Genomic DNA, 12,153 nt, shown 5'->3' on the forward strand with positions numbered 1-12,153 from the left:
GCACCAGTTGTCTGTTTCTACGAGGCCCTTTTGGAGGATGCTTGTCGGCTGGAGAGTCGATTATGGCGCCCAGTTTGCAGTCATCTGCGAACTTGGTCAGCCACAGTCCTTCCGTGTTGGCCTGTACCTCCGAGAAATATATACCAAACAAGAGAGGTCCCAGGACTGAGCCGTGTGGGACGCCACTTGTAACTGGTTTGGAGTCTGACATGGCTCCAGCAATTCTAACAATGTGGGTTCTGTCCTTGAGCCAGTTTGCAACCCATCTAGTGACATAGGGGTTTATATTTAAGCTGGTGAGCTTATCTATAATGCGCGAGTGGGGTATTGTATCGAAGGCTTTTGCGAGGTCCAGATAGGCTGTGTGGACCACCTTCCCTTCGTCAATGGCCTTGGTGACTGTTTCAAAGAAGTCAACCAGGTTTAAGAGGAACGATCTGCCCTTAAAGCCAAACTGGGTAGGATCCAGTGTCTGTAGGTCCCCAATATCTTTATTTATGAGGTCCATGATGATCCTTTCCATAGCTTTGCAGACCAAGCTAGTCAGGCTTATGGGGCGATAGTTTCCAGGGTCCGTTGAGGCACCACCTTTGTGGAGAGGGACCACTGTTGCTGTACGCCACTCTTTGGGTACATATCCTGTAGTAAGGCTGAGATTGAACAGTAGTTTTATGTTTGGGTTTAGCTCTTCTTGTTGTCCATGTAGGACGCAGCCTGGGACACCGTCTGGTCCCATTGATGCTGTGTTTTTTGCTTTGGAGAGGGCGGCTCCCACCTGAGCATCTGAGATGTCAGGGGGGGCAGCACTCTGCTGGGATAGATATTTGCCCTTTTGGTGGTGGGGGGGGGGGAGTTTGCGCTGAACCTGTCAGCTAGGATGTTGGCAATGTCTGTGGGATCAGTGTATTTTTTTGTCATTTTGGACTAATTCTGAGCATATCTGGAAATTCCCACCCAGGTTCCTAACATAACTAAAGAAAGCCTTGTGATTATCCTTAGTGTCCCTGTGCAATTTTTCTCTTGAAGCTGGCCTTTGACGATTTTATGAGTGCCCTTAGTTTTTTGCTAATACTGATCAGAGATGCCTTCCCTTTTTGGGATTTTGCTCCATCATGTAGTAGCTTCCTCCTTCTATTGTATAGTTTGTTTATGGCTGGGGTCCACCAGACAGGTCGTCTGCCTTTGGAGGATTGGGTCTTGGTTTTATTTGGGATTGCATGATCCATGCAGTCCTGAAGGTGTTCATAGAATGCATTTATAAAGGATTCTGCGGTCTGGGCCGTATTTTCCACAGGCCCGGGGGCTTTGAAGGATTCCACCTCGGTTTTGAGGAGTGTGAAATTTGCTTTAGAGAAGTTTTTCACTGTGGTTTTCTGGGCAGGGGGTGGGGTCAGGATGTGAATATCCAGTGAGATCAGTTTATGGTCTGATCTTACCAGTGAGGAATACACTTCTGGTATGGAGCATAGAGTCCCCATGTTGGTGATGATCAGGTCCAGTATGTTTTCCCCTCTTGTGGGAGTGGTAACAAGTTGTTCCATAGCATTTGAGTTTATGAATTCTAGGAACCTTTGGGAAAGGGTGTTGGAGCTAGAGTAATGCTCCCAATCTATGTTTGGGTAGTTGAAGTCGCCCAATATAATGGTGTTCGGAGAGACCTTCATATTTTCCAGTGTTCTCAGGAAGGCCGAGTGGGGTTCCTGGGTTTGGGAGGGTGGTCTGTAGCAGGCTATAAACTGGAAGGCAGTTTTACCCACTGTTAGTTGCACATGGATAGTCTCTGATGCTTCGTGCTTTGCCACCAACCTGGAGGTGTGGGTATCTTTGATGAATATCGATACTCCCCCTCCTTTTGTGGTTCGGTCCAAGTTTTGGGGCCAAAAAGCATGGTATGAGGTATAACCTGGTAGTGCTGGGGTGCTCTCGGGACCCCTGAACCAGGTTTCTGTTATTGCACAGATATCGATGTTCTCCATGCTAAGGAGAGTTTCGAGTGCGTGCATCTTGAGGTTTAGACTTCTAGCGTTGAGTAGCATTACTCTTAGTTTCTTATCCCTTGTGATACCTATGTGATCATCCATTACAAGATAATTCACATGAACTATGCAAGTGAAGCAAATGGAAAAAAGTATCAGGATCAAACTCTGCAACCATACCACAAGGGCCATCAGTTTTCCTCCATCTCTGCCGAGGAGTCTACTCACTGAACGTAGATCCCAGGTACTTTCTAAAGAATGAGCACATCAACAATCCGCCTCTTAGTTACGAGACTAAATTTCACTCAACATTATGATCATTCCACATAGTTTAAATGCATTAAGTGTCTATCTACAGCCTGATCCTGACTATCCGACCACACAGAATCTAAACCCTGCAACGCACATCACAGAATTTGAGACACTTAAAATATTACAAACACTTGCTATCAGGATCCCAAGCAGAACTGTGGTCATTGCCACTACTATAATCACAAGACTTCTTAAGAAACAATATAAAAACCTCTGATTTAACAAGAGACATCAGCTGCTTTGAAAAGAGAAGGAAGAGCATGTTTAATCTTCAGTTTCATGTCAGTAATGCAAGGAAGACTCGCTGCTATATGCATTCATGCAAAGTCATGCAAGGTAAAGTGCCTACCTCCGCTAAGTGTTGCAGTCGAGAAAGCAGAGGGGTTCTTTTATCTGAACCCAATCTGGTAATGTAGTTTGATCTTTTGCTAAACACGTACAGCAAATTCAACACAGCTAGTACCACTTGCATATCCGATGATGCTAGTAATGTTGTCAAGTGCTGAAACAAAGGAAACATTTACCTTTAAATTTTCTGTATAACCACCTGCATATTGTTACAATTTAATGAAGCTTCCTGAATCAAATGAAACTTGAAAATGCAAAAGGCACTACTTTAAAAGTAGTGACAAGTTAATCCACCCACCTCAATAGAGCTGTAGAGGTGTCTTGAGAAGCTGTACTCTATTAGCAAAGCTGTGAAGTTCAGTACAGACAAAAGCAAAGACTTGAGAGGCTCTCGATCTAATTGGTCACACACTAGCATCCATGATGTGTTCTCGACTGTCTGGCCTGCATCAGAAAGTATTCCATCGAAACGATCCAACAAATCCACCCAATGGTACAACTCGCACTGCAGTAAGAAAACAAATGCATGTTTGGTGGCAGGCAGATGTGCTACACAATTACTATCGACTCAATCCAGATCAAGCAAGGAATGATCAACAGTAGTTGAAGGGCTTGCATAGATGCACCTTTAGTCTTGTCACTAAGTCTTAATTCAATTTGCACTCATGACAAGTACAGTAGCAAATCGGTGACCTAATAATTTCATTATCAGATACAATCACACAACTTACAGAAAGAAAAACTTACCTTTAAAAGCATCAAGTGTTCAGACACAGAAATGCAAAATTATAAAACGTTTACACTATGCCTAGCCATTTGTTCTCACATGCATCTAGTCTGAACAGCCCAAAGTATTACAATCAAGTTTTCGCTACATGCTATTCCTGGATATGGTCATAATTACTGAAATAGGCATAAATGAAAAGGCTTTTCAACCACTATTGCAAAGAATTCAACAAAAATACCACCAATGTCATCTCATTTAAACTCTGTTACACTTAAACGTCCTTGCACCTCTGCACTTGTACTGGACAGTGAAAATTGGATACAAGAGAAAATATATTGCTTACTTCATATTTCAAGAGGACGCCATTGCACTAGGGGAATGAGCTTTTGGCAGGAAGGCAAGGACGTCAGTGAGAATAGCAGAAGATGGCCTTTGAGATCCAAGCTGCAATAGTTTGGGGACTGGCTAGTCCAGCTTAGGGCTTATAAATGACAAATTGACAGTCTTGTGGAAGGCTTTACTTTTGTCCAGATAAATCTCGGTTGTCTGTTGAAGTCCAGAAAATGTTAGGATCCATTTATCCCTATTTTGGGGGATGGGAAAAGTGGTAGGTGAACAGCCTGATTAAGGGACAGCTTTGTTCACTACCTTAGGTGTGAAGTATGGGTTAGCCCCAATAGTCACCCTGTCCTTGTGGAAAATAAGGGGGAATGGCCATGATAGCTTGTAAACTCTCCAAGCCGAAATGAGAGCGAAGAGCAGAATACTTTTCAAATGCAGAATTTTAAAGTGGCAGAAGATGCCAGTTCAGGGGGGGGGGGGGGGGGGTAACGCAAGATTTTCCAGCACAAAATTGAGATCCAAAGGAGAAATGGATTTCCTTGGTGGGTTAACATGCAAATCTCCCCATCAGGGAAAGCTTGAATTCTGCTCCAGCCATAAGCTGGGGATTGACAGGCGGGCATTGATGGCAGACAAGGGAGTTTTGATAGAGTATCCAAGCTTGAATGAAGTAGCTGGCAAAGATACTTTAGGACAGCAGGGATGTGATGAGTGGGTCCTGTTTGCGCACCAGTAAGAAAAGCCTTTCCATCTAGCTGTTTAAGATGTTCCTATAGCAGGTCTCCTGGCTTCCTGCAGGACTTGAACAACCTCAGAGAATGCATGCCTTACAATCCTAATCATCCAGATAGTCAGGCTAAGTGAAGACTTTGATGAAGATCCTTTCCTTCTAGAATGCAGAGGTCCAGTTAGAGGTATTTTCTGGTAGTTTCCCTTTATCAGGTGAAACACCAGGGGAAAGCAATATTGTCTTGGCCAGAAAGGGGCCAGTAAAGAGCTTTGGTGCTTCCTTTTGGGTCTTAAGAATTTTTTCAAGTAAAAGTAGTGGAGGGAGGGCGTAAAAGAACTTCCCTGTACACCAAGACTACATCTGTTCTCCAACCTGAGGGACAAGATTCCCTGATGCAAAACTAGGGAGATGGTTGGTGATGCAGAGGTCTGAAAGAATGGCCCACTGATAAGCGACTACAACCTGTTCAGGATCCATTCGTGGGAGTCCTCCAAGGAATGGCTTAAGGAATCTGCCAGCAAATTGCCCTGTGAAACCATGTATGTGGATGCGAAGGCGATGTTCCTTGGGTGGCTACGTTCCATGACTCCTGTGGTAACCTGTACAATAAGGAAGATCTGGTTTCTGCTCATATATTTACCACAACCGTGGTGGTGTTTGTTTACACTAGGAGTCTGGGTTTCCATATGTGTGACACCATAAGGGAAATCTTTTCCACTTGGACAGGCAAGATTTTCTAGTATTGGGTTTCCCGGCCTCCTGCAGGACACTGAACACGTCCTCGTACAGGTGTCTAAAGGGGTCAGAATGCTATCAGCCACAGGGTGAGGTTCAAAGACCACCACTGTGGATATATATCGGAGATCCCTTGTTCTGTGCGAGGTCCACTGAGGGAGGTAACTTGTGGTGACTGCCCTTGGACAGAAGAGGGGGAACCAGTGCTGTCTTAGCCAATAGGGGGTCACCATCAAAATTAGGTTGTCCTGCTGAATTTTCAGCGGCACTTTTTGAATTAATGGGAAGGAGGGGTGCATACAGAAATTTCCCTTCCAAGAAGGGAGAAGGCATCTGTTACCAGTGCCTTGGGGTCTGGTGTCCCGGTGCAATAGCCAGGAAGTTGCCTGTTGGAGGAGGCGAACAGGTCTATTTGAGGTATACCCCACCAGTGGACTAGGTCCAGGAAGATGCCTCTGTAAAGCATCCATTCATGGTTTTGTGATGGTCCTGCTGAGAAAGTCTGCCAGGATGCTGTGAAGGGATGCAAACTGCCTGTAGGGTCATCTCCTGGGAAGCGGCTAGCTCCCATAACCACATGGTTAGTCTGCAGAGTATGCAGGATTTGATTCCCCCTTGTTTGTTGAGATACCACAGGACAGAGGTGTTGTCCATGAAAATCTTTAGTGGGCCTTGGTGTAGGTAAGGGGTAAAGTTTTCAGAAGGATTGCCCTCATTTCCCTGACATTTATGTGCTCTAGTTTGTGTGGGTGCCGCCACAAACCCTGCACCTGTCTTGTGCCTAGAGTTGCTCCCCAGCCCAGGTCTGGCTCATCTGTACGCATGATCTGGGTTGGTGTGGGAGGTTGGAGAGGAAGGCCTGGATTCATTATCACTTGTGACAGCCACCAGCAAAGATCTTGTTTCAGGCAAGGTAGAAGGTGGATTCTGAACTCCAGGGGATGGGAGTGCTGGGTCGAGACTAACTGAAAATACCATTGTAGCTTTCTCATGTGCAGTGTTGCCAAGGGAAGCATGGGTGTAGTGGCTTCCATGTAACCCAGGTGCCTCAGGTATTGCCTTGCAGTCAGTTCTGATACCTGAAGAATGCAGAGCAGGTGGTCAGGGATGCCACTTTGCTGGCAGGAAGGCATGCATGAGCTCTGGGTAAATACAGCACCCTAGGAAAGCAATTTCCTGTGTGGGCTCCAGATAGAACTTAGAGAATTTTATCTGAAACCCTAGAGACGGTAAAAAGGTCAGAAGAAACTGAGTGCGAAGGTGGGCATTTTGATTGTGTGCTTGGATAAAAAGATAATCTAGGTAAGGGAACATCTGGATTCCTTATGTTCTGGAGCAGGCAATGACTGGACACAGACATTTTGTGAATACCCTTGGGGCAGTGGAAAAGCCCAAATGGCAAGGCAGAGAATTGAAAGTGGGAAAAGTCTTCCAAAACTCAGGCATTTCCTGAAGGTGGACTTTGTGCAACTAACAGTGGGCAACACTGCTTTTCAGTTTATAGCATCCTACAGACCACCCTCTCAAAGTCAGGAATCCCACTCGGCTTTCCTGAAAACATTGGAGAACATGAAGATCTCTCCGAACACTATATTGGGCGACTTCAACTACCCAAACATCGACTGGGAGCACTAAAGCCCCAGCACCTTAGCCCAAAGATTCCTAGAAATTATAAACTCAAATGCTATGGAACAACTAGTCACCACTCCATGAGGGGACAACATACTAGACCTGATCATTACCAACATGGGGACTCTATGCTCCACACCAAAAGTATATCCCTCATTGGTAAGATCAGACCATAAATTAATTTCACCGGATGTCCACTTCCCGACCCCACCCCCAGCCCAAAAAACCAGTGAAAAACTTCTCAAAAGCGAACTTCTCACTTCTCAAAACCGAAGTGGAATCCTTCAAGGCCCCAAGGCCAGTGGAAACTACAGCCCAAACTGCAGAATCTTATATAAATGCATTCTACGGACATCTCCAGGAATGCATGGATCATGTTATCCCAAAGAAAACCAAGACCCAATCATCCAAAGGCAGGCGTCCAGTCTGGTGGACCCCTGCCATAAATAAACTGTACAACAGAAGGAGGAAACTACTACATGAGAGCAAAATCCCTAATAGGGAAGGCATCTCTGATCAGTACTAGCAAAAAATGACGATCCCTCAAAATCCTCAAAGGCCAGCTTCGAGAGAAAAATTGCACAGGACACCAAAGACAATCATAAGGCTTTTTTCAGTTATGTTAGGAACCTGGGATGCAACTCCCAGACTTGTTCTGAGTAGATTCTAAACGACAAAAAATACACTGAACCCACAGACAGTCAATATCCTGGCAGACAGGTTCAGTGCAAACTTCTCCACCCCCCTCCCCCCAAAAGAGCAAGTATCTATCCCGGCAGAGGGCTGCCTCCCAAACATCTCAGATGCTCAGGTGAAGGCAGCCCTCTCCAAAGCAAAAAACACTGCTTCCATGGGACCAGATGGCATCCCAGGTTGCGTCTTACATGAACTCCAAGAGGAACCAATCCCTCAAATAAAACAGCTATACAATCTCAGCCTCACTACAGAATGTGCCCACCGAATGGTGTACAGCAACAGTGGTCCCCACTCCACAAAGGTGGAGCCTCTACGGACCCTGGAAACTATCGCCCCATAGGCCTGACTAGCTTAGTCTGCAAGGCTATAGAGAGGATCATAATGGAGCTCAAACAAAGAGATTGGGGACCTACAGACACTAGATCCTACCCAGTTCGGCTTTGTCAAGGGCAGATCCTGCCTTTTGAACCTGGTTGACGACTTTGAAACAGTCACCAAAGCCATAGATGAAGGGAAGGTAGTCCACACAGCCTATCTGGACCTTACAAAGGCATTTGACAATACCCCACTCAGGCATCATAGATAAGCTATCCAGCTTAAATATAAACCCCTATGTCACAAGATGGGTTGCAAACTGGCTCAAACACAGAACCCAGAGTGAGTTGCTGGAGCCATGTCAGACTTGAAACCGGTCACAAGTGGCATCCCCACAGGGTTCTGTCCTGGGACCACTCTTGTTCAGTATATACTTTTCCGAGGTACAAGCAAACGTGGGAGGACTATGGCTCACCAAGTTTGCAGATGACTGCAAACTGGGCACCATAATCAACTCTCCAGCTGACACAAATCCTTCAAAAAGGTCTCAGACAGATAAATGGTGCCAGCGCCATGGTTTAAAGCTAAATGCCAAAAAATGTATAGTCATACCCTTTGGCAAAAACAATGTGCCCACAAATTACCACATAGGCGGAAACCCATTAAGTACAGAGAAAGTTATTAGGGACCTGGGGACCCAAGTTGATAGCAATCTCTCCTTTGAAAACCACACTGCCAAAGTGGTTAGAAAGACCTTCTACATAGCCCACCTCATCACGAAGGGTTTCACATCTAGATCAAGAGAGGTAATCATGCCCCTTTATTCATCCCTCACCAGGCCCATCATAGAATACAATGCCCCTTTTGGGATGTACCTTACCAGACACCTGCAGCAATTAGAAATACCCCAAAAGTATCTCACCAAGAGGATCAAGGGTCTCAAACAGATGCCATATGCTGCTCGGTTAAAAAACTCCAGCACTACTCAGTTGCATACCGCCTACTTCGAGGCGATCTATGCCTGACATACAAAGCTATGTCAAATCCAGAATTAATGGACATGCTCCACCTCAGTAAATCTAAATCCCTTAGAGCCACACGCTCGAGGGACTTGAACCTTAGCACAGAAATAAATAGAACTTGCTGGAGGGACAGGTTCATAACCCAGAGGCTCCCTTCACTGTGGAATAGAATTCCAGTTCATGTGAGGCAGAGCACCTCACTGAATCTCTTCAAGAAGAATCACGATAAGTGGATGGGGGATCATAAGTTTGTCCCAGGGATTACTCCCGTGTCACTATTAGACAGAGGCATAATAAACTAAACCTTAAAAAGGGCACAGTATACTCAAATCAAGGGGTGGCGCAAGCCATACAGAATCGGGCTAGGCTTATAATTGCCCCAGGGCAGATAGCCTAGTATGAACCTATGAACATATTGGGATGTGTAGGTAAGCATTCTTTATATTTAGGGTTATCATGAACCCGAGAGGGAGAAGCAGGGGGGGGGGTGGGAAGAGAGCATCCTGAAGGTAGGGACCTTGAGGAACGGGTTAAGCAGCAAGAGGTCCAGGATGGGTCTCCATGGTCCCTCTTTTCTGGGTACCAGAAAAATCATTGAGTAGAATACTTTACTGTCCCAAGGCACCATAGAACCAGTGCCTTTGGAAGCAAGAGGGGAAGTTCGTAATACAGGTTTTAGGAGGCGGAGGTGATTGCTGAGAGGTTAAGGGGTATCCCTTCTTACTGGAGAGGAGATCCAGGGCATGAAACTGCCATTCTGGATGACAGACAGAACCCATTTGTCTGTGGTAATGTGGGACCAGACAGGATGACAGAGTCAGACAGGGGGATGAGAGGGGGTTTCAGCAAGGTTGGCAGGTAGTCGGACACTATCTGCCTTATCCTGAAAGGGGGTCCACTGGCTAGGGGCTGGGGAAGCTCTAGCTGGGGGAGTTTGCTTTCTAGGTCATTTACTAGGTCTGGAGGTAGGCATCGGCCATGCATGTTTCCGGATGAACCAAGTCTTGGCTGGGTAGTTCCTATGGAACTTGGGTATGGGAGAAACTAGCAGGTGTTTAAGGTCCTGCATTTCTTTCCCATTTTGCTGTAAACATTCGGAGAGATCCATCACCTTGGAACCAAATAACGCAGAGATCTAAAGGGGGCATCAATAAGCTTCCAATGAAGTCATCAGGCAGAGGCTGAAGAAGAACCCAGGCATATCTTCTAAAAGCAGAGGCTGATGCAGCCAACCTAGCGGAAGCTTCTGCTGCATCATAGCTACACTTAATGGAGTGTGTTCATCTGGGAGGTGAAGGCTAGGAGAGATGCAATAGAGGTTTTGGCTGGACAGTCTGGGATGTCAGCCAAATCTTTAGTGGCTTTCTCTAGCAGGGCTAGAGAGTATTTGGCCATATGGGTCTGGTAGTTACTGGCTCTGAAGGACAGTGGCAGACAAGTACATTTTCTTGCCTAGGCATTCTGTAGTCTTACTGACCTCATCAGCAGGAAGTTAGTGGTAGGGAGAAGTTTAGTAGCCCTATCAGTAGCAATCGAAACAGTGGCTGGGTCAGCAAGGGGGTTACTTAGGGAATTTTCCAGTTTCAGGCACTATGTACATTCTGTCTGGTCTGCGAGGAGCAGGGGACTGTCAGTCAAGATTGAGGGATGGCAGAAGAGAAGGCATCCAAGAAGGCTGGCAGAATGGGTGGAACTGGAGAGGGACTGGGGGGGAGCACATCTTTATGTGGTCATAAAAAGTACAGTTTTGTACCTACCATAAATGTAGATGTTAAGAGTGTACACTCTGCTTTAGTCATCACACTTGGGTTATCCTGTCGTCAGGCGGTCCCGCAGTCGGCTGGAATTCCAAAGTCTTGGTCCGGCGTCAGTTGCCGTCGCTTCTTCCCTGACTTCAGTGTGCCAGGGGCATATATAATGCAACTGACGCCATTTTCTTCAGTTTTTCTTGCCCCAGATGTCAGGTGCCCCCAAAAAGGTGGTCAGCAATTAGTACCAAATTGAGTAAACTTGTACAAACAAAATCCCTTCATCTATAACAAATACATCAGGAAGGTATTGAAAAGATTTAGCCAGTAGGTCTGAGGGGATGGAGGGAGGGTAACCTGGACTGCAGCAGGGTGTACACTGGAACATCTACATTTATGGTAGATACAAAACTGTAGTATGTTAGTGTTACCCTGCTGCAGTCATCACACTTGGGTTGAATCCCAAAGCTAAGGATGGGTCGAGGTATCAGAGGGTTAGAGGAGGCTAGGAGGCCCTGCAGAAAGTACAGTTTTGTACCTACCATAAGTGTAGATGTCCGATAGGCATGCATCTGCAGTCCTTACAAATGGGTTGTCCTGTCGTCAGGCAGCCCTTCGGTCGGCCGGATTCCAAAGTCGGGGTCTGGCCTCGGCTGGTGTCGCACTTCACCCGACGTCATAGCTGCAGTTCTTCGGGTATAAAGGCATCAGCCGACGCCATTTTCCTCTGTTTCTTGCCCTAGATGCCAGGTGCCCTCTAGGAAGGCTAAATTTGGATAAATGCAAATGGTTCCAAATAGTAGAAAGCAAACAAAAAATAAGCATGTATGCACATATATACAAATACACCATAATAGATTCCCCCAGCTAGCTACAAGATGGGCAAATACCCTAGGAGTACCACAGAGGGGAAGGAGGGTGGGTAATCCTGACTGCAGATGCATGCCTATCGGACATCTATATTTATGGTAGGTACAAAACTGTACTATGTCCTTCAAGGATGCATCTGCAGTCCTTACAAATGGGTAGAATACCATAGCCAAACTGGCGGAGGAGAAATAAGATTATGGTGTAGTTAAGATCCCTTGCAAAACAGCAGTGGCAAACCCTGCTCGGGATCTGGAGTATAAAGGTAAATTATAATGCTTGGCAAATGTATGCACGGAGCTCCAAGTAGCAGCCTCTAAAATGTCCTTGGTAGCCACTCCTCGTAAGAAAGCTGTGGTAGTGGCTGTAGCCCTTGTAGAGTGAGGCCTGATGTTTTCTGGAGTTTTCTTCCCATGGTAGGAGTAACAAAATCTAATGCAATTTCCTATCCACTTAGAGATTGTCTGTTTTGAAATTGCTTTTCCTTCCATTCCTGTCGCATATGCTACCAGTAGCTGGTCAGTCTTTCTATTGCTCTTGGTCCTGTCCAGGCAGTAGCGTAATTGTCTATGTACATCCAAGGTATGCAACAGTCTTTCTCCCCTGTTCTGTGGGTTGGGGAAGAATGTTGGTAGGTGGATAGCTTGATTTAAAGATGCCCTGGAGACCACCTTTGGCATAAAAGGAATAGTTCTCATGGACACTA

At 45.9% G+C, this 12,153-nt stretch overlaps 1 protein-coding gene across 1 annotated transcript in view; it reads right to left on the reverse strand.

Annotated features, from left to right (window-relative positions):
• Window positions 1–12,153, reverse strand: part of HUWE1 (HECT, UBA and WWE domain containing E3 ubiquitin protein ligase 1) — a gene marked incomplete in the record, with an annotated part of 5,008,559 nt that overhangs the window by 4,394,594 nt on the left and 601,812 nt on the right. The window contains 2 exon segments of the mRNA XM_044079288.1: window positions 2,638–2,790; window positions 2,935–3,141. Coding sequence (XP_043935223.1) covers window positions 2,638–2,790; window positions 2,935–3,141 — 360 coding nt within the window.

The sequence above is a fragment of the Protopterus annectens genome, chromosome 8.part0 (genome assembly GCF_019279795.1).
Source record: "Protopterus annectens isolate FY-2018-M chromosome 8.part0, PAN1.0, whole genome shotgun sequence".
Taxonomy (NCBI): Eukaryota; Metazoa; Chordata; order Ceratodontiformes; family Protopteridae; genus Protopterus; species Protopterus annectens.